General features: G+C 42.4%; 1 protein-coding gene across 1 annotated transcript; it reads left to right on the plus strand.

Annotated features, from left to right (window-relative positions):
* Positions 1 to 455: 455 nt before the first annotated feature.
* Positions 456 to 26,342, plus strand: LOC308652786 (melanoma inhibitory activity protein 2-like; the record flags this gene model as incomplete). Its single annotated transcript, XM_081300830.1, is given in 5 exon segments — positions 456 to 530; positions 832 to 1,052; positions 22,829 to 24,659; positions 24,661 to 24,763; positions 26,287 to 26,342. Coding segments are annotated over 5 exon segments (2,286 nt in total).
* Between the last annotated feature and the right edge of the window lie 62 nt (positions 26,343 to 26,404).

Genomic DNA, 26,404 nt, shown 5'->3' on the forward strand with positions numbered 1-26,404 from the left:
CAGACTCGAGTCCCAAGGCCACTGTCAGGTGTCAGGGTTCTGGGTGCAGGACCAAGGGCCCAGGGAGAGCAAGGGGCCCAGGCAAGGGGCAGGGTTCTGTTTTCCAAAAGGTGTCCTGGTCCAGATAAGAATCCTGGGCCAGGGACCTGGCAAAGGGGGCCTGGCAAGGGATGGGGGCCAGGAGGAGGGCCACGGGAGGGCTCCGCGGGGGGTCGCGGTGGCTGTGGAGAGGGACGAGAGCCAGGACCCAAGCAAGGAGCCCAGGCAAGGCACCCACCCGACTAAGAGGAGGGACCCCAAGAGCAGGAGGACCCTGCCAGGGGAAAGCGGGAAGGGGGAGGAAGGGGCGGTGCGAGGATGAGGAGACAGCGGGCGGGAGGCTCAAGGGGCACTGAGGGGAGTGCCGTAGGGGGCCCAAGCAAGGGGTCCCCAGGTCCCACCCGACTCACGACACGATGCCAAGCGACACCATGCGACAACGGGAACGCGGTCAGGAGCCCAGGCGAGGAGCCAGGCCCCCGGACTGGAGCGTAAAGGGTCAGGGTTGCGGATGGCTGGGTTGGGGTATGTATGCAAGGCGGGAGCGCAGGGGAGAGAAGGGGGTGGATGGCGCAGGGCAAGGTCCAAGCAAGGCCCACGTCCACTGCCAGGTGTCAGGATGCGGGCTACGAGGGGGTCCTAGGCCAGGGGCAGGGCTGTGTTTCCCATAGGGAGCCTTCAGGGAGCAAAGGCCAGCCAATTTTGCTCCTCTGCTCCAAATGAGGAGATCCTCAGGGAGGGACCCGGACTAAAGGGGGGCACCCTTTGGGGGTACCCTTCCACCGGTATCAGGGGCTAGAGCGGGGACGGCTGCTGGGTGGGAAGCCAGGATCCACTGGAGGAGCCCAGACTAGGGAGAAGCAGGGGGAGCCAGCCGAGGGTCCCGGCAGTGCCAGGACACCACAGCACAATGGGAACAGAGGGGAGGCCCAGGAGGGGGCGCCAGAGAGGGACCTGAAATCAAGGGACAGGGACAGAGACAGAGTCCCAGAGAAGGGCGGCCAGGGGCTCAAGCAAGGGGTCAGGCCCAGGAATGGAGAGCCAAGTGCCAGGATCGGGGGCAGGGCTGGGGAGGGGAGAGAGGGGACAGAGGGGGAGCTGGTGGCACACTGGGAGGAAGGCTCAAGACCCAGGTCCACTGCTGGGTGTCGAGGTCAGGGAGCAGGGCCTGGGCTAAGAGAGGCCAAAGGGCCCAGGCAAGAGGCAGGGAGACGTTTTCCCCTAGGGAGCCAGGAGGGCCAAGAGGCCAGGTCTACTCCCCTGGCCCCGGAGAGCATCCTGGGAAAGGGATCAGGAAAGGGGGCCTGGCAAGGACAGGGAGGAAAGGAGGGCCAAAGGAGGGCACAGCAGCAAGGGCCGGAGGATGGGGGCTGGTGGAATGGGGACCCCAGCAAGGAGACCAAGCTTGGGACATGGAGGAGATTCAGGGTTCCGTAGGGCTGGGGGGAGACTCCTCCAACCTGGGTGTGTGGGGGAGAGCTTTGTACATCATTGCACCCAAGGTAGAGGAAACCCTCTCTCCAGGGGGTAGACCCCTGCAACTTAGGTGTTGGGGGGAGCTTTGTTCATCATCGCAGCCAGGATAGAGGAGACTCCTCCCTCTAGGGGAAAGACCCCCCCCAACCTGGGTATAGGGTGGAGCTTCCCATGGCACCAAGGTAGAGGGGACTCCCCCCTGGGGGGAGAGACCCCCCAACCTGGGTGTCCTGCGGAGTTCCCCACCGCACCTGGGGTAGAGGGGACTCCTGCCTCCAAGTGGGGAGACCTCCCCAATCTGGGTGTCCAGCGGAGCTCCCCACTGCCAACCGGGGTAGAGGGGACCCCCCCCCGTGAGACCCCTCCAACCTGGTTGTGGGGCAGAGCTCCCCATCACACCCTGGGTAGAGGGGACTCCCCCCTCTGGAGAAGGAGACCCCTCCAACCTGGGTGTCCAGGGAAGCTCCCCTCCGCACCCAGGGTAGAAGGAACTCCCCCCTCTGGGTGGGGGAGACCCCTCCAACCTGGGTGTCCCGGGGAGATTTGTACATCATTGCATCCAGGGTAAAGGAAACTCACCCCTCCAGGGGGGAGACTCGTCCAACCGGGGTGTCTGGGGGAGCTCCCCACCACACCCAGTGTAGAGAAGACACCCCCCCTCCTCGGGGGAGACCCCTGCAACCTGGGTGTTGGGGGAGCTTTGCACACCATCACACCTAGGGTAGAGGGGACCTCCCCCACGGGGGAGAGACTCCCTCACCTGGATGTTGGGCGGAGCTCCCCACTGCACCCAGGGTTTAGGGGACTCCCCACTGAGGGGGGGAGACACCCCCAACCTGGGTGTAGCATGGAGCTCCCCTCTGCACCAAGGTAGAGGGTCTCCCCCCTCTAGGCGGGGGAGACCCCCAACCTGGGTGTTGGGCAGAGCTCCCCACCTCACCCAGGGTAGAGGGGACTCCTCTCTGGGGCAGGGGGAGACCACTCCAACCTGAGGAAAGACACAGAAATTAACATTATCTCATTATGTAACTCATTATTCCTTAAATACTGAAAAATGTTTGGCTCATATGAAAATAACTAATGCTTCTGGAACTAAAACTACAAATTCATTTGCTTTATTGTCACAGAATTTTTGTTACAGAAGTAGTTTATTACACTCAAGAGAAAGAGCATTTTCTTTTTTCATCAGAAATATTTTATGTTTTAAAGAATTTATTTTACTCCTCTCTCCCAAATCTCAAATGGTGATGTTCTCAATTTAAAACTTTTCTCACAAAAATTTTTTCGAAGTTCATTTTCAATCCACTCACTGAATGAGCACAGGCTTTATCTGTGAGCATTCATATAAGGTAAGTTAAGCACATGATCAGGGAATCAATAATTTTGAAGGAGAAGAATATGGTAACTAGATAAAGATAATGTAAAATTTTCTTGACCTGGTTCCCAGATATCTACATCCAGTCATTGGTAGCAGAATGACATAAGCTTGAGAAACATGGACAGATTTTTAAAGGAGACTCGGTACCTACTTCAAAGCCACCAGGAGTCTAATGCCTGATTGAATGCATTGCCATGGTTGTCACAAATAAGGTATAATCTGACACCATCCAAAGAGTGGCCAAGTATCTGAGAGGTCTTCCAAGTATCCTTAACCTTATTCTTGGAGGAAATTCTCTTTACTTTCTTGGAAATGAACAAGGCAGATTCGATGTGACAAGTTGAATCTGACAGATATCAACACCTGAATCATTTCTATTGGAAAAAGAGTTTTTATTGAATTTATTTTGAGGTGTGTATCCTATTTCCTTTTTCAAGAATCAAGAGAAGGGGTTGGGGTTGTGGCTCAGAAGTAAAGTGCTCACCTCGCACTGCGAGGTCCTGAGTTCAATCCTCAGCACCACATAAAAATAAATAAATAAAATGAAGGTTTAAAAAAAGAATCAAGAGAACTTATAAATAGCTTCCTTAATAAATTACTTTATTGCTTTGTTCTTTATTCCAAAAACATATCTTGGATTCACATTTGGGTCAGCTAATTTCCATATTGTGTTTATGACAGATCTTCTCCTATTTTCCCATATCCTAAACCTACAGCACTGTCTTCTGTTCTCCTACTTCACAAAGCATTTTTTTGGGAGTAATATCCAAGAAGCAATGAAGACTGCTAGCTCCACCAGTCATTGTTTTCAGCTTTGTAATCCAAAACTGTGTCATGAGCTTCATCCTGCTCACATGGAATATGCACAGTTCACATTGGGGCTATTTGACTTGCCTGGGCTCCTGGACTGGGCCACTTGTGTTTCTCTATAATTCTTTATATGGTTTTTACACTAATTTTATAAGCATTATGTCAAGAATATGGACTCTCAATAACTCTGGCTTACTTTCAAAATGTATTTTGATATAATTGGAAAAACCAGGATAGATCATTAAAAACACTTATTCCATCATTCTTACTAATAATATGAAGATCCAGAATGTATGCACATCAAACCTCTGAATGCATTGTTTATGTGTAAGAAATTGAGCAAAAACCTTGTCATTTAATGTGATTTTGAAATATGTCCTCTCAGACACCCAGAGATATATAAAAGAGGAACTAAAGGAGACTTCAGTTTCTACTCATGAGCAACTGCACACCTTGGAAAAGACATTTTATGTAAAGGATATCTCAGATCATTCTGACAAAGAATCTATCTTTTCTAGTATACAGGTTTGAGAAAAAAATGAAAACAAAAATATGGCATTTCTTACACCTGATAACTGAGAAGACATGTCACCTTCCTCCTGTTCCCAGGAATATATTGTAAATGTGGAAATATCAGAAGCTGTTTCTTGAAGAAAATGGATTTTTTTAAAAGTAGAACACTGTTGGTGACCACAGATAAAAGTTTGCCAGAGGAGTTTGATGTTATGGTAAGTCCTTCTTCTTTTAGCTACAAAATATACTACATGAAATCTCTCCACAAAAGTAAGGTCACAATCAAGAATAAAACAGAAATTGACATTATTATCATATTTCACATATATCATGCATTTTCTTTTTCTGAAATGTTTCTTTCAAAAACTTTGTGAAGTTTTTGAAACTTCACAATAACCACGACAGACATTTAAATTTTACATTTTTTGTGAGAAATCACAACACATTGAATATTTTTTCCTATCACAAGTGATAATCAGAATTTGATATTTTCCATTTTCTTCCAAGAAATATCAGTCTCTTAATATTTTAAAATAAATGTTAGAAGTGACAATTATTTGTGAAGCTTTAAATGAAAAAATTACTTTTGCAGATCAACACTTTTTCAATGCTATTTATATATTTTCTAGCTTACTCCAATGATGCTAATTATGTTGACTCAGTCAAAAGCAGTTACCTGAGCTGACAATTCTGACCTTGGTTAAAGACTTCACAAGCCTAGGATAGTACTTAATCCCTCACCATTCTACATATTTATAAAGAAACCTCGAGAATGTGTCCATTGGGATGGTTTACCTGAAGACCCCTCCCTGTTTACACTGCTCTAAAATTGACATCAACAGACTTGGTGAACAATTTTTATCTAACCATATGTTCAACATAGTGCAGATCCAAAGACAAATAAAAGAGCATCTCCATCCTTAGGAAATCTGCAGGAAAAAAGAGGTAATTCCTGGCATAAAAAATGCATCGTAGGTATAATAAGCTCACAGAGAAGGGGGTGATATGCACATTTCCATGCAGTAAATGGGAGATACAAAAAAATAAACATACCAATGACACAGCAGTGATGCTTCAGTTGAAAATTTTAAGAAATTCTTAATGGCTTATTTTCTCAGGGTTAGCAATGGAACCCAGAGCTGCATCATGCTAGGCAAGCACTCTACCACTGTGCTACACTCCCAGCTCAACTGAAATTGAAATGGAGGATACGGACCATAAAATTATTCTTTGTTTGTGCATTATATTTCTTGACAATTGTTTTACTGAAATTCTATAAGAGGTACATTGTCCTCATTGCTAAAATGTTAATATTGTACTCTTTGTTAAAAAAATATTATAGTACTTTTACATGGTGATGCTCAAATGCAGTACTCACAGATTGTGACTCTATAGTAAATAGATGAAAAATCTGAGGTCAAAGTAAGAAGCTTAGTGTGATATTAAATTTAAAAAAGTGAAAAGGGCTATGGGATAAAGCTTAGTGCTAGACCACCTTGAGTTCAACTCACTTTACTAAAAATAAACAAATATTTAAACAAAAAACTCCCCATCATAGGTACTAGCATGACAAAAATTTAAAAAGTAATAACTGTAGAGAATATAAAGTAATAGAACTCCCATAAACTTCTGAGAAGTTCAAAAGTGGTACAGTAGTTATAGAAAAAAGTCTGTGATTCTTTGAAATGTTAAATATAGAATAATCATATTGATGTAGGACAGAAAGAGGCTGGACACCCAGGGAATTAGCAGAAAGCAGATTCAGATCAGCAATCATCTAAAAATTTCAGGGCCATATATCTTGGAAATTCTTTGAACATTATATTCAGTGGGAGTAAGGAATCAAAGATTTACATGAAAAGTGTTTTTTGTTCATTTTTTTAGACTAAACAGAGATTTTACAAGTTTTTTTTAAAACAAACTTGACATTTACAAAAAAAAAAAAAAAAAAAAAAAGAAGAGGAAGCTACCAACCACAATGCCCTCTGCACATGTTCTTGCTGATATCCTGAGTAAGAATCTTTCTGACAAAAAGTGAAGTTCAGGGAATCTAAAATGGTTGGCTAGAGGGAGGCAACATTCTATTTCAATCCATGACCTGGGATTCTAGTAGTGGGACTATTGCTTCTCTTGGAGAGATAGAGGATGCCCTCACAGCTGCTCCCACACAGTAATCATGGCGGCTGTGCCCACACAGGGATGCAGGCCTCAGCATCAGAGCAGGACCATGAGCCTCAGCACCCTTACAGGACTCCTGGCCATCCACCTGCACACGAATCCCAGATGCTGATCCCACACAGGACAGTCAGCTGCAACTCACGTGCAGGAACTCCAACCACCACTCCAGTGTGGATGTCCATCAACAAACATGGGGGTCCCCAATTTGACTCCATCTTGGGACTCTGCAGACAGTGTCATAATCCCATACACAAGGAAGCCTACCTTCACCTGGAGACTTTGCACAGGCTTTGAAGACAGCAGACAGCCACAACACTGCATGACACAGAGCAGAATCTCTGAACCCATCACCCAATGCCATTGCCTGCCCCCCAACCTACCTGACTCCTAATCGCTTAAACAGCCACCTCAATCACGAGTCACCTTCATCATCATCTTCAGTTGGGACAACTCCCAGCTTGAAACACCAGCTGAGTGGGGACCTACAATCCCCAACTCACCCCTCTCCCTGGCAGCCACTAACATGGCACAGTGACTGCCCAGCACAAAACAGCTCTACAAGACAGGTGTGCAGCCCCAGAGTTCAGCTCATAAAACATCTGGAGAAAGAGGTTCCTCACTGAGAAGTAATAAGAGAGAGGATGAGTGAGATACATTTAAGAGGCTGAATTGGAAACCAGAAATTGTGAGGTCTCCACATGATATAAGGAGGTAAGACCAGGTGCCCACATCACACAAGTGGGCCCCAAAAGAGATCATTGGGGTGCCAGTCCCCCATCAGGACTGGTAATTGCTATACCCCACCTCTAGGAGCTCCACCCCCAAGACAAACCCTCCAACCCTCATAACATTTACCATCCTGAGGGCAGAGATACCAGCAAACAACAGGCAACCCCACCTATTTGGTGAGAAGGGAAGGAGAAAATATACTGAACTCCAACAAAATTAATTTGTGTATTTTTCTTCAAGATTCTCTCTCTCTCTCTCTCTCTCTCTCTCTCTCTCTCTCTCTCTCTTTCTCTCTTTCATGAATTCTTGACCTGTGCACCTCAGCCTTCAGGAAGCTGTTCCAACTGGCATTATTCACACAGTGAGGTATATTGCTCAAGGCATATTACTAAGAGAGATGCCAGGGAAATAAAGAGAGATGTCAAGGAAATACTTAATATGAAATAAGACTTGAAGAAGAAAATGGCATTCAACAAGCTCTGCTAGTTTCATGTCTAAACCAAGAACAAGAGATTACTTTTCTTCCACATCCACTTCCCGGCCCAAGTCTAAATGGTTCCCTTGTTACTGGGCCCAACTCCAGCCACTCCAGAACATCCCTTACAGATCCCTGAGCATCTTCTCCCGGACCTGGGGGAATAACACAGCACGAACCCACTCTAGTCCTGAAGCCTATTGGGGGACTCTGTTAAGTCAGCTCCTGAAATCCAAGGGGAGTCCCCTGGTTTGCAGGGCTAAACAGATGTGTTCAGAGCACCCCATCCTTCAGGTTCTACCTGGTGTTTTGTTTGTTTGTTTGTTTGGTGGGGGGGCAGGGGGATTGGGGGATTAAACCCAGGGACACTAAATCCTAAACCACAGAGCTACATCCCCAGCCATTTTTGTTTATTTTTTTTTTAAATTTTGAGGCAGGTCTTGCTAAGTTTGCTTAGGTTCTAAGTTCAGAAGGCTGGCTTTGTACTTGTCATCCTCCTGCTTCAACCTCCTGAGCTGCTGAGATTACACCTTGCCAGGTACAGCCTGCTATTTCAAGAGAACAGCTCCTGCTCTGATTTGTAAATGTTCCCATGCCACAGGTCCTTCATTTTGCACTCTATGGATCATCTCTTTCACTAGGGAAGTCTCCCGATACAATGTTCCCTCACTTCTGCTCCCTGACTTCCTCCTCTTTGTTTGGTCATTCTGTTTGCAAAAAATAAAGTAAAACAAAAACCTACCAGGCCTTCCCCACCAGGTGCTTTGCAAAGTAAGAATCTTAACTCAGGAATTCAAAAGCTGACTCTTCATTCACTCTGCTGTGTCAACATCTGCCCACCTGGAGCTTTATGCAGAATGAGCCCTCCTTGGAGAATGGTCCATTCCTTCCAACTTCAGACAGTGCTGGGTTTTCCTTCTCTTCAGCTCTGGCCCTGAAAGGTCATCAATGACAGGAGTGGAGACTTCAAAAATGTGACATCCAATCTATAAGGACTCACCTGCACAACCTGGGAGTGTGCTCATGGGCCCAGATGTTCATGTGCACACACATGAAGCCAGAGTCCACAATGCAACTCCAAGGACAGCATGACATCTGAGAAGAAACTCCAGAACATGCCCATAGGATAACAAGCCAGGGCCTCATCCACAGTCCCGTGGTGAGCAATCCAATTGGCCATGACCATCCTCCCTCCAAAGCTCTTCCCTCACCCTACCCTCCTGTGCCCACCCTCCTCTGGCTCCACTTTGAAGCCTGGGTTTTTAGTAAAGATCTTGATTTCTGCCTCCCAGCAATCTTTCCTGAGACTCAGTCCTGTTGGTTTAACTTCCTACCTTAACCCAACAAACAGCAAGCCAGCTTAATTTACTCCAGATGATTCTTGTCTCACACACACACACACACACACACACACACACACACACACACACATCTAATGAACACATTAAAATAAACAAGTAAAAATTCTTTTAGATACAGCTGATAAAACAGGACACAGAACAGTAGAACTTTGCTCTTTGGAAGTTTCTATTCTGTTTCATACTGTGCAATGAGTTCGTGGTGGTCAACTGGGATCAGGGAATCGAGACAGAATCATGCATGATTGTGTGTGAGGTGGATACACCCAACTTCCCTGGCAAGGTGACCAGAGACACACAGGAGGAGTCCAGCCACTTAGACAAACAGAGTCGACAAACACAGAGGCAGCCTGGGAACCCACGTGTCCACAGTGAAGCATGGGAGACCTAGGGAAGATCACACAGACCTAGATATCAATGTCAGGATGGTGGGGTTTATTCTGAGCAATGGCTACCTCCATTAGTTTCCTAGGTGGCAATTTGAAGGAAAGTACCACAATTGTGGGTGGCTGAAAAGTAGTAAATTGCATCCAAAAGAAGGATTGGCATCTCCACTCCTGAAATCCTCTGTACTCCTTCTCCAATACCTTTAGCAACGGTGATGAGATGATTATGAGCGGGGAGGCTGAGCTCCCTTCTCAGAGCAGATTGAGAGAGACACCCAGGTTGGGGACCCTTGTGGGTCATGCCTCCAGGGACTCCCAGAGCTCCCTTCTCAGAGCAGCCTCAGTGGACTCTTGGCTTAGGGACTTTCATGAGTCTGTCTCTAGGGATTCCCAGGTTTCCCTTCTCCTCAGCCGCCTGAGATAGACACCTGGCATGGGTACATTTGTGGGTCATGTCTCTAGGGATGCCAGGGGGCTCCCTCCTCCTTAAAGCAGCCTGAGGGAGATGCCTGGTGTGGGGACCCTCCTGGGCCACGTCTCTAGGGATGCCTGGGGCTCCCTTCTCAGAGAGGCTTAAAGGGAGATGCCAGTGTGGGGATCCTTGTGGGTGGCATCTCTAGGGATGCCTGGGGTTCCCTTCTCTTAAGAGTGGCTTGAGGGAGACACTGGTGTGGGGACCCTCATGGGTCATGTTTCTAGGGATGCCCATTGCTCCTTTCTCAGAATGGCCTGGGGGAGATGCCAGTGTGGGGACCCTCCTGGGCCACATCTCTAGGGACACCTGGGGTTCCCTTCTCCTCACACTTGCCTGTGAGGAGAGAGATGACAGGCATGTGGACCCTCATGGGGCATGTCTCTAGGGATGCCTGGGGCTCCCTTCTCCTCACACTGGCCTGAGGGAGACACCAGGTGTGGGAACCCTCATGGGTCACATCTCTAAGTAGGCCCCAGGTTTTCTTCTCAGAGTGGCCTGAGGGAGATGCCTGGTGTGGGGACCCTCGTGGGTTATGTCTCTAGGGATGCCCAGGGTTTCTTTCTACTCAGAGGAGCCTCAGGTAGACACTTGGTGTGGGGACCCTTGGTGTGGGGACCCTTGTGGGTCACATCTCTAGGTATCCCAGGGCTCCCTTCTCAGAGCAGGCTGGAGGAGATGTTAGGCATTGTAACTCCTGTTATTCATGTCTCTAGCAGGGCCTGGGGTTCCCTTCTCTGAGCAGCTTCAGGCAGACACCTGTCTTAGGGACTCATGTGTCATGTCTCTGAGGATGTCTGGGTTCCCTTCTCAGAGAAGCCTGAGGGGGATGACAGGTATAGGTACCCTTGTTGGTCAAGTCTCTAGGGATGCCTGTGGTTGCCTTCTCAGAGAAGCCCAAGGGAGAAGCCTAGCATGGGGATCTCGTGGATCATGTCTCTAGGTTTCCCTTTGCAGAGCAGCCTGAGGGAGATGCCAGGGTTGGGGATCCTTGTGGGTCATGTCTTCAGTGAGCCTGGTGTTCCCTTCTTCTCAGAGCAACCTGAGGGAGATTCTTTACTTAGGGACCCTTCTTGGTTGTTTCTCTAATGAAGCCTGGGATTCCCTTCTCAGAGCAGCCTCTGGGAGATGCCTGGCTTGAGGACTCACCTGGGTCACATCTCTAGGGACACTCAGAGCTCCCTTCTCCTCAGAGCAACCTGAGGGAGAAGCCCAGCTTGGGGACACTCATGGGTCACATATCTAGGGATACCTGGGGTTCCTTTCTCAGAGAAGCCTCAGGCAAATGCCTTTCTTAGGCACCCTTGTGGATCATGTCCCTAGAGATGCCTGGGGTTCCCTTCTCCTTGGAGTAGCCTGGCTTGGGGACCCTCATGGGTCATAGCTCTAGAGGAGCCTGGGGTTTCCTTCTCAGAGCAGCCTGAGGAGAGGTCTAGCATGGGGACCCACATGGGTTATGTCTCTAGGGACAGCTATGGTTCCCTTTTCCTCAGAGTAGCCTCAGAGAGATGGCTCAGAAGCTTCTGGAAGGACTGGCAGCAGTTGAGGGGATGATGGGGAGCATGAGGAGCAAACCCTGTCCTGGGCCTGAGAGCTGAGGGCAGCCGTGGCTGTCAGCCCCACTCTCTCCTTCACAATTTTATTCTGGCTCCCTGTGCAGCAGTGACCCTTCCTTAGGCTTTGACCCTCATCATCTTAACATGGTGACCCAGGGTGGTTTCTAGGGAACCTGGAATGGAGGAAGGAGGAATGTATAGGAAGGCAGGAATATAGAGCCTAAGGGAAGGGGGCCCCAGTCCACTTCTTTGATTTCCTTAGTGTTTTAATGGTTTGTTTTTCCTTGCAGTGTTAAAATAGTAGAAAAAATTAAAAAGTGCATATGTTAATAGCCCACTATATTATTTTTAAAATTGTTTTTTATTTTTATTTTGGGGTACTGGGCATTGAACTCAGGAGCATGTGACCCCTGAGCCATATCTCCAGCCCTATTTTTTATTATACAGACAGGGTCTCTCACTGAGTTGCTTCATGCCTTGCTTTTGCTAAGGCTGGTTTTGAACTCGAAATTCTTCTGCCTCAGCTTCTGAGATTCTTAAGTTTAAATATATTACTTCTAACAAAGCCAGAATTTATTAAAAATACACCCCATGTTTTTTGTGGAACCAAACTCATGTACCACATTTTTCTTTTTCCTTTAATCTTTGCTTAGTTTTTTAAATTTTTTTTTAGTTGCAGAAGGGCAAAATACATTTATTTTATTTATTTATTTATACGTGGTGCTGAGGATCAAATACAGTGCCTCACACATGCTAGGCAAGCATTCTACCACTGAGCTACCACAGCCACACATTTTTCTTTTGGTGGAGAGTTTAATTAGCAAGAAGCCACGCCTCCAGAACCCTCCCCCTAAGGCCTCCCCCTCCAGACTCTGCCTCTCCTCCAGATCCCACCCATATTCTATGGCCTTGCACATCCTCCTGAACCACCCTTGCCCCTCCTTCCTACCCTGCCTCTCCTCTAGGGCCTAGTCATGTTCCAGGGCCTGCCCCTCCCTCAGGTCCCACCCATATGCCAGGCCCTACCCCCTTGTGACCCATTCTCCCCCTTCTTCAGACCCTGCCTCTCCTCCAGACCTTTCCCTTCTTCCTGTCCTGCCTCTCCTCCAGACCTCATACTCCTCCTTTTTTTTTAAATTTTTTGTTGTTGTTGCACATGGACACAATGCCTTTATTTTGTTTATTTATTTTTATGTGGTATTGAGGTTTGAACCTAGTGCCTCAGACATGCTAGGCAAGTGCTCTACCATGGAGCCATAACCCCAGCCCAACCCTCCTCCTCTTTAAGACCCTGCCTCTTCTCCAGACCCCACCCATCTTCCAGGCCCCCATCCTCCTCCTGACCTTCCCTCCCCCTCCTCCAGACTCTTCCCCTGCTAATCTAGGATGAGCAGCTCCCTGGCTGCTGTGCTAATTGGCAGTATATTTGTAATGGTGCACAAATAACATCTGTTTTATAAACACTAACATCCTGCATTGGATGAATTATCTTGACTATATCAGAATTTGATATACCATAAAATAAACTTAGAAAAGTCACCTTTCTCTCTCTTTTTTCTCTATAGATCATGAACATTTGAAATAAAATCAGAACTTCTTAAAGGGCAGATGACAGTCAGCCTTGAGCCCTGATGATCCCAGGATCCCATCCAGTAGGAGAACTCTAAGTACCAGTTCAAGTTTTGTATGCTAATTGATTCATTTAGTTTTCTTATTTTGGAGTTATTTTACAATGTAATTCCCCATGGCCTCCAGGTCTCCAGTTCTGTGCAGTAGGTTTTTCCTATTCAATTTTTGATTAATATTCTTTCAGTTTTCTACAGAATTTTAAAAAAAAATTTTTTTGGTTGTCAGTGGATCTTTTTATTTTATTTATTAATTTTGTTTATTTATATGTGGTGCTGAGGATTGAACCCAGGGCCTAACACATGCCAGGCAAATGCTCTGCCTTTGCACCACAACTCTAGACCTCTATAGAATTTTTAATTCTGTGAACTTCTATTTTTTATAAGGAATATTTTAAAAATTACTTTTAGCTTACTTTGTTTTTGATTGAGAGAATTGGCTTGTTTGAGAGAATCGTCTTGTTTGGAAATGCTCATAATCAAATGATTTAATTAATTTCCACTTATTAAGGTATCTTTGGAGACTACATGTGCAGCTCAGTGGCAGAGCACTTGACTGGCATGTGAGGGTCCTCGGAGTCCATCCTAGCACCAAACACAGAGATGTCTTTGACAGGACTCAAGAATGAGAAGTATGGTTTAAAAAGATCATGTATTGGGGCTGGGGTTGTGGCTCAGCAGTAGAGCACTTGCCTAGCACATGCAAGGCCCTGGATTCGATCCTCAGCACCACATAAAAATAAGTAAATAAAACAAAGGTATTGTGTCCAACTACAACTAAAAATAAATATTCTTTTTTAAAAAAAGATCATGTATTTACACATACACACATACACCACAGTGTCTCTTCCAAATCCATATGACAGTTTTGAAAGAGAAGAGGGATGATAATATTTTTAATGTTAACTATTGATATTTCATGATATTTAAAAGCACTATAGATGAAATTTCCTGAGATGCAAATCATTACAAAATGTAAGAGACAAGTCAGTAGCTGCTTTTTTGTAATTCAGATACATTTACTACAAATAAGCTTTTTTAAAAACAGATATTTTCTTTTAAAATTTAGAAAGCATGTCAATATGTCCTATTAAAGTTCTACATTTATCAGAAAGTTCTCTTATTCCTTGCATACAAAGGGATGGGCCTTCTAATGAGCATGATACTTTATGTTGTCAGGAATTCTTGTGGGAGAACTCTTTAAGTGTTTTGCCTCTGTTAAAATATTATTTAAAAATGTATCAATTTGCTTTTGATTTCAGAAATTTGTCTTTCTTTTGAAATTATGTATTCATCAGCATTTAGGGTTATTTCAGGTGGGAAATACAATGATTATATTTTATCCTAATGTTGGTGCTCCTATGTGCTTTTAAGGTGGCTTTCAGAACACAGTTGAGTCTCTGTGTCAAATTTGTTGGATTCATTAGAAAAGTACACAAACTTTTGATCATATTTAAATGGTTACATTTGAATTATTAGAAGCAGAAATCAGACATGTTAGTATTGTGAGCTGAACAAAGTACAGGTTTACTTTAATCATTTTGAGGAAGTTGACATAATGGCTTCTGCCCTGTTCTGTACCTGCCATAGTTGTCTGTTATCAGATGTCTCACCTAGAGAAATTTTTTTTGGCACTGGGGATTAAACCCAGGACCTTGCATGTGCTATGAAAGCCCTGAGCTACATATGTCTTCAGTCCTCGTTACAATTTCATTTTGAGACATGGTCTAGCTGAATTGCTAATGTTGGCCTCAAATTTGTGGTCCTTCTGCTTTATTCTCCCAAATAGATGAGATGACAGGCATGTGTCAAAGTGCCTGGCTTGTCCTGGAGGATTTTGATGTCTACTTATTAACCCATGTTTCCAATGTGTTAATAATTTCCTAAGCTAGATTATGTTTTTTCTTATCAACTGTCAATAAAGCCTTTTGGTTGTTTTGATGGTATGCTTCATGTGAACATGTTTTATGATGTGACACCACTCTTCATGGTGGTCTAGCTATGCAATACACTATAAGGAGAGTATTTTGATTCTGAAAGTCTCAAGTGTTTTAGACCCAACATGTTTTCTTATAACGAGGAGTGATTATTCATTTTTTTATTTGATTACACATATAAGACACAAATTCTTTTTTTTTCCTTTTGTGGTTCTCGGGGTTTGTCCTAGGGCCTCCTGCATGCTAGGAAATCTTTCTACCACTGAGCTACATCCCCAGCCCCATAGATCCTTTAGTTGTCATTGGCTTCATGATGAGCTAGTGACAATAAAATTACTTAGAAGTTCAACTAGATTTAGACTCATGCAAGAGTTTGGGCATCCATAGCTCCTTGTGATTCTAAAAGATAGAGTGTTTCCCCTCTCTACAGCAGCATCTAATATCACTCCTAGGCTGAGTTGACACCTCTGCTTCTCTTGGCTTACCACTTCCTGCAGAGGTCTTGGAGGAGTTGGACGTTCTTTGACTATTTGTTCCAGTGACAAATATTTGATTGTATTGCTGCTAAAAGGTATGCATAGAAATAAAATAGAGACAAGGATTCTTTGGGATAAGTGAGTCAGTCACAGTGAGTCAATTTGCCATTAGAACTTGTTTTTATAAAGTCACTCATTTGGGAAAGTTAAACCATGAGTTGAAATAAAATCTCTAAAATGTCATTTTCCCCCTCTAGTGATCAAGTTTTAAGATAGCAAACCTAAAACATAGTGACAGAATAAAAATATAACAAGTTCACATATGTTATTACTTCAACATGAAATATGTAAAAGTGGCACATACTTTGAATTTTTAAAAATTTTTTAGTTGTAGTTGGACACAATGCCTTTATTTTTATTTATTCAATTTTCTGTGGTGCTGAGGCTCAAACCTAGTTCCTCACATATGCTAGGTGAGTGCTCTACTGCTGAGCTACAACCCCAGCCCACATACTTTGAATTTTATATTAGTTTGAACTATTTGATTTTTGTGTTATAAATGTTCATAATAAAATACAGAACTAGCTAAGAGTGTCAGTTACCAGTAATTAACTGTATGAATAATTAAACAAGTAGGTGTTTTAGAAAATATAACCATATCCTAAGGTTTTACATTAGTTTAATCTTTTTTGGGGGGGGTTTACTGGGGATTGAATCCAGGTGTGCTTAATCACTGAGCCACATCCCCAGCCATTTTTTGTATTTTATTTAGAGGTAGGGTCTCACAGAGTTACTTAGGGCTTCACTAAGTTGCTGAGGCTGGCTTTGAACTTGAAATCCTCTTGCCTCAGCCCCTCAAGACACTGGGATTACAGGCATGTGCTACCATGCCAGGCTTAGTTTTATCTTTATACAGAAATTGAAAAGAAAGTGCAGAGATTTCTCAGGTAGCCTCAGCCTGGTTTCTTCCCTTATTATGACTTAGGTGAGCTGTTTCTAAAGTGTTAACATCTTAGACCATTCATCACGAAGAAGAAATACTGGTATGTTAAAATTAACTGAAGTCACGTATCTTTTGGATTCTTGGTACTGTGTCTTCCTGTTCTAGGATTCCATCTAGGATCCAACATGACATCCAGTCATCATGTCTCCATGAACTTCTCTTGGGGTGACAGTTTCTATGAACTCCCTTGTTCTGATGACCTTGACAGTATTGAGGAGGACTTGTCAGGTATTTTTTAGATTGTTCTCCATTGAATTTTCCAAGAAGAAAATTTTAAAAGCCACAAGAAAAAAGCAGCAGATCACATATAGGGGTATACCAATTAGTTTAAAAGCTGATCTTTCAACACAGTCCCTGAAAGCTAGAAGATCCTGGAACAATATATTTCCAATGCTAAAATATACTGTATTCTCCCAACTTCTCTCTCTACCCCATCTAAGTTGGGAGGGGAGGGGAGGGGGGGATAGTAGGGGATAGGAAAGGTAGCAGAATACAACAATGACCAATAGGACATTATGTAAAATTGTGGAAGTGTAACCGATGTGACTCTGCAATCTGCATTTGGGGTAAAATTGTTGGTTCATAACCCACTTCAGTCCAATGTATGAAGTATGTTATGTCAAGAGCTTTGTAATGTTGTGAACAACCAATTAAAAAAAATCTTTTTTTTAAAAAAATATATATATACTGTATTCTAACCAAGACTCTTGTATGCAGCAAGACTAAGTGTCAGGTTTGACGATGAAATAAAATTCTTCCATGATAAACAAAAGTTAAGAGAATCTGCAGGTAGAAAACCAGCGGTCAACATATCCTTGGCAAAATATATCATTAAGAGGAAATGGAAAAGAACAATGAAAACCAACAGTGGAATGGAGTACACTATGGGAAAAAACTAATCAAAGAGGAAAATCAAGTCAAGTTAAATAACAAAGATAAACAAATATGGCTGGAAATACAAACCATATCTCAATAGTAACCCTAAATGTTAATGGCATAAACTCACCATTCAAAAGATACAGGCTAGTAGACTAGATTATTTTAAAAAAGATCCTACAATATGCTGTGTACAACAAAATCATTTGATAGGAAAAGAGATACACAGACTGAAGGTAAAAGGTTGGGAAAATCATACACTCACATGGACCTCAGAAGCAAGCAGGGGTGTCCTTACTCATATAAAATAAAGTAGACTTCTAGCCAAAGTTTATCAAAAGGGATAAAGAAGGACCCTACATATTGATCAAGGGAACCATACAGCAACAAGACATAACAATCTTTAATATATATGCCCCCAAACATGGTGCAGCTATGTTCATATAAAAAATTCTTCTCAAGTTCAAGAGTCAAATAGACCAAAGCATAATAATCATGGGTGATTTTAGCACACCTCTCTCCACTGGGAAGACGGTCCAATCAAATTTTTTTTTTTTTTAAAGAGAGAGTGAGAGAGGGGAGAGAGAGAGAGAGAGAGAGAGAGAGAGAGAGAGAGAGAGAGAGAGAGAATTTTTTAATATTTATTTTTTTTAGTTCTCGGCGGACACAACATCTTTGTTGGTATGTGGTGCTGAGGATCGAACCCGGGCCACACGCATGTGAGGCGAGCGCGCTACCACTTGAGCCACATCCCCAGCCCTGTCCAATCAAATTTGAATAATGAAATCATAGAACTCAAAACCACAATTGATAAGTTAGACTTAGTTGACATATATAAAATATCAACCAATATCAAGCAGCACAATATATCAGCAGCACATGGATCCTTCTCAAAAATAGACGCTATATTATGCCCAGGGCAACTCTTAACAAATACAAAGGAGTAGAGTTACTACCATGCATTTTATCCCATTGTAATGGAATAAAATTGGAAATCAATGATAAAATAAGGAAGAAAAATTCCTTCTTCACATGGAGAATGAACAATATGCTACTAAATGAACAATGGGTTACAGAAGATATCAAGGAGGAAATTAAAAAATTCTTAGAGGTAAATGAGAACACAGACACAACATATCAAAATCCCTAGGACATTATAAAAGCAGTACTAAGAAGAAAATTCATTGCTTGGAGTTTATTTCTTGAAAGAAGAAAGAGCCAAGAAGTAAATTACCTCACACTACACTTCAAAGCCCTAGAAAAAGAAGAACAAACCATCAGCAAAAGCAGTAGAAGGCATGCAATAATTAAAATCAGAGCTGAAATCAGTGAAATAAAAACAAAAGAAACATTTGGAAAAATTGACAAAACTCAGAGTTGGTTCTTTGAAAAAATAGATAAGAATTACAGACCCTTAGTCATGCTAACAAAGAGAAGAAGAGCGGGAACCCGAATTACTAGCTTACGGGATGAAAAAGGCAATATTACAACAGACACTTCAGAAATACAGAAGATAATTAGAAATTATTTTGAAACCCTATACTCTAATCAAATAGAAGATAGTGAAGGCATCGATAAATTCCTTAAGGCATATGAGCTGCCCAGATTGAGTCAGGATGATATAAACAACCTAAACAGACCAATATCAAGTGAACAAATAGAAGAAGCCATCAAAAGACTACCAACCAAGAAAAGCCCAGGACCAGACGGATACACAGCAGAGTTTTACAAGAACTTTAAAGAAGAACTAATACCAATACTCTACAATCTATTTCAGGAGATAGAAAAAGAGGGAGTACTTCCAAATTCATTCTATGAGGCCAACATCACCCTGATTCCAAAACCAGATAAAGACACTTCAAAGAAAGAAAACTTCAGACCAATATCCCAAATGAATTTAGATGCAAAAATCCTCAATTAAATTCTGGCAAATTGAATACAAAAACATATAAAAAATATCATGCACCATGATCAGGTGGGAATCATCACTGGGATGCAAGGCTGGTTCAATATATGGAAATCAATAAATGTAATTCACCACATCAATAGACTCAAAGATAAGAACCATACGATCATCTCGATAGATGCTGAAAAAGCATTTGACAAAATACAGCATCCCTTTATGTTCAAAGCTCTAGAAAAATTAGGGATAACAGGAAATTTCCTCAAAATGGTAAAAGCTATATACGCTAAGCCTCAGGCCAGCATCATTCTATATGGAGAAAAATTGAAGGCATTCCCTTTAAAATCTGGAACAAGACAGAGATGCCCTCTCTCACCACTTCTATTCAACATAGTTCTTGAAACACTAGCCAGAGCAATTAGACAGATGAAAGACATTAAAGGCATAAATATAGGAAAAGAAGAACTTAAATTAGCACTATTTGCCGATGACATGATCCTATACCTAGCAGACACATAAAATTCAACCAAGAAACTTCTAGAACTCGTAAATGAATTCAGCAAAGTGGCAGGGTATAAAATCAATACCAATAAATCAAAGGCATTCCTGTATATCAGTGACAAATTCTCTGAAATGGAAATGAGGACAACTACTCCATTCACAATATCCTCAAAAAAAAAAAAAAAAAACACCTGGGAATCAACTTAACAAAAGAAGGGAAAGAACTATACGATGAAAACTACAGAACCCTGAAGAAAGAAATAGAAGAAGACCTTAGAAGATGGAAGGATTTACCTTGCTCATGGATTGGTAGAATTAATATTATTAAGATGGCCATAGTACCAAAAACACTTTACAGATTCAATGCAATTCTCATCAAAATCCCAAAAACATTCCTTGCAGAAATGGAAAAAGCAATCATGAAATTCATCTGGAAAAACAAGAGACCCAGAATAGCTAAAGTAATTCTAAGCAGGCAGAGTGAAATTGGTGGCATCGCGATTCCAGATTTTAAACTATACTATAGAGCAATAGTAACAAAAACAGCATGGTACTGACACCAAAACAAGCTGGTAGACCAATGGTACAAAATAGAGGACACAGAGACAAATCCACAAAGTTACAACTACCTTATATTAGACAAAGGTGCTAAAACCATGCAATGGAGAAAGGATAGCATCTTCAACAAATGGTGCTGGGAGAACTGGAAATCCATATGCAACAAAATGAAATTTAATCCCTTTCTCTTACCATGCAAAAAAGTCAACTGAAAATGGATCAAGGAGCTAGGAATCAGATCAGAGACTCTGCATGTAAAAGAAGATAAAGTTGGCCCTAATCTTCATCACATGGGGGCAGGCCCCAAATTTCTTAATAACACCTATAGCACAAGAGTTAAAACCAAGAATCAACAAATGGGACGAATTCAAACTAAAAAGTTTGTTCTCAGCAAGAGAAATAATATCTGAGGTGAATAGGGAGCCTACATCCTGGGAACAAATTTTTACCCCTCAAACATCAGATAGAGCTCTAATCTCTATAGTATATAAAGAACCCAAAAAGTTAAACAACAAAAATTAAATGACCCAATCAACAAATGGGCCAAGGACTTGAACAGAAACTTCTCAGAATAGGATATACAATCAATCAACAAATACATGAAAAAATGCTCACCATCTCTAGCAATCAGAGAAATTAAAATTGAAACTACTCTAAGATACCATCTCACTCCAATAAGAATGGCAGCCATTATGAAGTCAAACAACAATAAGTACTGGTGAGGTTGTGGGGAAAAAGATACACTCATACATTGCTGGTGGGACTGCAAATTGGTGCAGCCAATTTGGAAAGCAGTATGGAGATTACTTAGAAAGCTGGGAATGGAACCACCATTTGACCCAGCTATTCCCCTTCTCGGACTATAGCAAAAAGACCTAAAAAGAACATACTACAGGGACACAGCCACATCAATGTTTATAGCAGCAAAATTCATAATAGCTAGAATGTGGAACCAACCTAGATGCCCTTCAATAGATGAATGGATTAAAAAAGGTGGCATTTATACACAATGGAATATTACTCAGCACTAAAAAATAACACGATCATGGCATTTGCAGGCAAATGGATGGCATTAGAGAAGATTATGCTAAGTGAAGTGAGCCAATCCCTAAAAAACAAATGCTGAATGTCTTCTCTGATATAAGGGGGGTAACTCAAAATGGGATAGGGAATAAGAGCATGAGAAGAAGACTACCACTAATAGGGAAGAAAGGTGGGAGGGAAAAAGAGGGAGAAGGGGAGTTGCACGGAAAATGGAAGGAGAAGCTCATTGTTATACAGAATACATATATGATGTTGTAATGAGAAAAAGAAAAAAAAAGTGTGTCACATTAGATTGGATAGAGAGAAAGGATGGGAGAAGAGGGGAAGAGTAAGGAGGACAGGAAGGGCAACAGAATAGAATAGACAATATGAATGATGTGTGTACATTCCATGTATGTATTATATGTCAAAATACATTCTGCTGTCATGTATAACTAAAAAAAAATAAAAAAATAAAGTTAAAAAAATGACAGTACAATGATCTAAAATAACAGTTCTTATTTAACCACTTGTTTAATGTTTATGGTTGCTTGCTCTATAAAAATAAAACTTAATAAAAACAATATTAAGGGTAAACTTAAAAAAAAGAAACATAAGTCATTAACCCAGCTAAAAAATTAAAAAGAAAAAAGAAAGAAAGGAAGTAGTGTATCATGAGAGTTTTTTCTGTTAGAAATAATTCAAATGACCATCCTAGAAAGAGTCAGCAGGTCTGGGGAGGTAGCTCAGTGGTAGTGAGCTGGCCAAGCATGCAGAAGGCCTTGGAATTTAAAGCCCAATACTGCAAGAAAAGAAAAGGGAGGGAAGGGAGAAAAAAGAAGGGAGGGAGGGAGGAAGGGAGGAAGGGAGGAAGGATGAAAGGAAGAAAACAAGGAAAAAATGAAGAAAGGGAGGGAGGAAGGAAGGAAGGAAGAAAAAAGGGAGAGGACAAAAGCAGGGAAAGGAATGGGTCATTAAAACAAAAGGGCAAGCAGTACACATATAAGAATATGACCTAAAATCTGTTGAGACAGTTTAGAAAGCTTTAGAATTTGCATGACATCAAACTGAGTGGTATTATGACTGTATGGAAATTTCATAAGAAGCTCCATCTTGGCCTAGCCTAAACCAAACTCAGGGGTGAGTGGCATGGAGAGGACTCCTCTCTGGCTGGAGTGGAAGGGACCTGAACCCCTGGCACTTCAGGATGCACTGGGTAGGGAAGGAAGGGGCCAAGACACCCCTGATGGGCACTTGAGCACCACAAGGCTCCTGGGAGTCCTTCACCCCAGCTCCCCACATCACAACCCCCCCTCCCCCCCTTGCAGGGGTTCTCAGTGGTCTGCTCCGTTGCCTGGTGCAGGTTGGAATTCCTGAGCAAACTGACCTGAGTGTCCACAGCCATATTAGAGGGTGGTCCTGGAAGAAGTAGGAAGGGTTGTGGCAGCGTTGTCTGAAGACATGAAGCCAGGCCCTGATCCTTATGGCGTTCCTTGGGATTTGGTGATGTGTAGAGCTATTGGATGTTTTTGTCTTCTCTTGTTTTTGTTAAGAAGTTTTCAGTGTGTTAAAAGCAGGCTTTATGTGGGAAGAGAAAAACAGCTGGCTCTAAAACTTTCTAGAAGAATTGAAGAAAAATGTGAACTACTTGAAAAAGTTAGCCTTATTCAAAAAGAGCATGAAGACATAGAGTCAACTTTAAAGGGTGGCAGTTTTGAGAAGGGTCCAAGAGAAGCCCCAAATTTAAAGGCAACCTATGAAAAGCTGCATAGGTCCAAACCTAGCCATGGGGATGAAAGACTCTTTCTAGAAAAAGAGCTAGAAGAGCAAAAGGCCAGACATTGTAAACAGGATGAAATCATGGCAGATATATCGAGAAGGATAAAGTCCCTCGAAGGTGAATTAGGATCCCTCAGATCACAAATAACTGAAAGTAAAACAAACCTGAGACTGCTTCAAATGAGTGAGGAAGGACTTCAGCTGGCAACGAAAGAAGCTTTGGATGTAAGTTCCCAGCTTCGGCAATGTCAGAAACCAATCATAAAAGGAGAAGCTGAAGCATGGAGGGAACAAGGATGTGTCCAATGTAAAGAGAGCACCACATTGGAAGACTCTCAAGTCCATGCAGGAAAAGTTCAAAGTGATAAAGAAAATCACGAGGAGTCTCTGACTGAAGGCTTGCTGAAGATGAAAGATAGGTCTTCTCCAAGCGTGGGAGCCCAAACAGATGTCGGCAACTTGGAATGGGGAATGAGGAGTGAATCAAGAATTGGTGCTCACTTGGATGATGAGCCAAAAGGAGCTTTAAAGAAACTGATTGATGGTGCTAAGCTAAAGGCCTCCTTAGAAAACTTAGAAGGACAAAGATATCAAACTTGTGCTTTCTTATCTGAAGTAGAGAAAACAAAGGAAGACCTTAGAGAACAGATTAGAAGTCTGAAGACTGAACAGGCAACCTTGCTGTCAGAGAATACACAGCTTGAAGGTGAGAAGGAGAACCTTCAGCAGAAATGTAAAGTCATAATGGAACACTATCCAGAAAACATGACGAAACTCTATGGGAAACTCAGAGTAGAGGAAAACTACCGGGTGGAGCAAGAGAAGGAACTTTCCAAGGTCAAAGAAGAGATGGGCCATATGAAGAAAGAGCTGGAGACCTACAGAAAACTAGCCAAATATCTTGAAGAAGAATTGGAGAGAACCATTCAGTCCTGTCAGGGGAAGATTATTTACTCTGAGAAAAAAGCACATGAGAGTGAATTGGCAGCTTGGATTGCTGAAAGAAACCTCCATTATTTCATGAAACAAAAGGCTCGCAATGGACAAAAGTTAACTGAAAGGGAGCTTCAGTTTGAACTTGTAGAGAAAGATCCCTGTGCACTTGGTGTTTCAAAGGCAGCATTGGGCAGAAAGAATTCCCCCAATGGTCCCTCATCATTGGGTCCTCCTTGGCAAGGTGGATGTTATTCGAATTATGGTAGACCATCGCGACCAGCAGAACTCAGAAGTTCTAATATGCCTTCTTTGGATAAAGAGGATTGGCCTATGTCTTCAGAAAGTCAGTCCAGTAGAAAGGAGACCAAATTTGATCCTGGTGATACCAATGTGCCTGATTCATCTCTCTCTGCTGAAAACCAAGCAACTGGCTCTGGCTCATTGTTGGCACCTTTCCCTCCAGTCAGAGGTGAATTGTTTCCTGTGGACCCAAGGAGTCAGTTCACGAGAAGAGGACCATTTTTCCCTCTGCCTCCTCCAGGAAACAGGTATGGAGCACCTCAAGATTATTTTCCACCAGGCCCACCACCCCCTCCATTTTTTCCAATGCCAGATGTCTATGCATGGAAGTGTTTTTCTCAAGACCTTCCCCCAAGAGCTGGATTTCCTCCACCCACCCCCGCATTCTGAAAGTAGAAGTGAGTTCCCTTCAGGATTCATTCCATCTTCAAATGAGCCTGCTACTGAACATCCAGAACCACAACAAATTCCTACTGGTATTTTGGGGCCAATCCCTAGAGAAAGTATAGGTTTAATTTTGGGAAGTAACAATTTAAAAGGGGCCATCATGGTGATACCTGGAGTAGTAGATTCTTATTTTGAAGGAGAATTAAATGTTACTGTAAAGTCAAATTTTGCCCTTCGGTTTACTCCAAAAAATACAATTACTCAATTACTTGTATTGTCCTGTAATTTGGATGGACATCCACAATTAAATTTGGTTTCCAACCTCCCAAAAAGAGTGTACTGTAATTAATTGCTCAATTAATGCAGCAGGAATGCTTCTTGCTGGAACTTAAAATTAATCATAAAGAGTTCAAAGGTGTAGTGGACACCGGAGCAGATATATCAGTCCTATCCAGTCTCTTCTGGCCTAAGAATTGGCCCTTACATATAGAACCAGCTAACTTAGAGGGAATTGGACAAATCTCACAGCCTGCTCAAAGTGCAAATTATCTCCATTGGGAGGATCCTGATGGGAACAGTGGAGGTTTTAAACCTTATGTGTTAGAGTCCTTACCAGTAAACCTATGGGGAAGACACCTATTAAGCAAAATAGGATTATTATTAGTAACTCCAAATTCTACAAGATCATCTGAGCAAATTAATCAAGGGCTTCTTCCTGGAGATAATGGGGAAAAATATCAAGAAGAATATCTGCTTACAAACCAGCTTCTTGACAGAGATTAGTAAATACTCCAAACCAAAAATTTTACTGGGGGCCTGAGCATCTCCCCAATCCAAAAAAAAAAAAAAAACAGCCAAAAAGATCACCTGGCTCACATAAGAGCCTGTATGGATTTCTCTTCTCAGTGGCCCATCTCAGTAGAAAAGCTTGAAATAATTCATATGTTAGTTGAGGAACAACTTCAGGCTGGTCATATAGAATCAACGCTTAGTAATTGGAGGTTTCTACAGGATTTAAGGGCAATAAACCATGCAATTCAGCCTATGGGATCATTGCATCCTGGACTTCCTTCCCCCACAGCAATTCCTTTAAATTATAGCTTAATGGTAGTAAATCTAAAAGATTGTTCTTAATAAAGTTGCATCCTGAGGATTGTGAAAAATCTGATTTCAGTGTCCCAGCAATTAATTTTAAAGAACCTGTTAAAAGATATTGCTGGAAGTTTTTGCCTCAAGGTATGCATAATAGTTCAACTTTGTCAAAAATTTGTGGGTCAAGCAATAGCTCCTATAAGAGGTAACATTCATGAAGCATATACTATTCATTTTATGGATCATATATTATTGGCTCATGCTAATCCAGAAGTATTTTCAGAAATTTTTACTCAGAGGCTTCACTTACAGCAATGGGTTTGTGCATTGCTCCTCAAAAGATGCCTCCCCTTCAATATTTGGGTCAGAAAATTCAAGGACGTAGAATCTGTCCTCAAAATTTACAGATAAAAGTTAAAGAGTTATATACCCTTAATGATATTCAAATCTTCTAGGAGATATTAATTGGATGAGGCCATTCTTAAAACTAACTACTTCTCCATTAAGTCCTTTCTTTCAGATATTGCAAGGAGATCCTTCTCCAACCTCTCCTCGTCAGCTGACAGTAGAGGCTAGACCATCTTTAAAAAAGGTTGAAAGTGCAATTAAAGATTCACAACTTACCAGAATTAATCCTC

Source organism: Spermophilus citellus (assembly GCF_964194105.1).
Source record: "Spermophilus citellus genome assembly, chromosome: 7".
Lineage (NCBI taxonomy): Eukaryota > Metazoa > Chordata > Mammalia > Rodentia > Sciuridae > Spermophilus > Spermophilus citellus.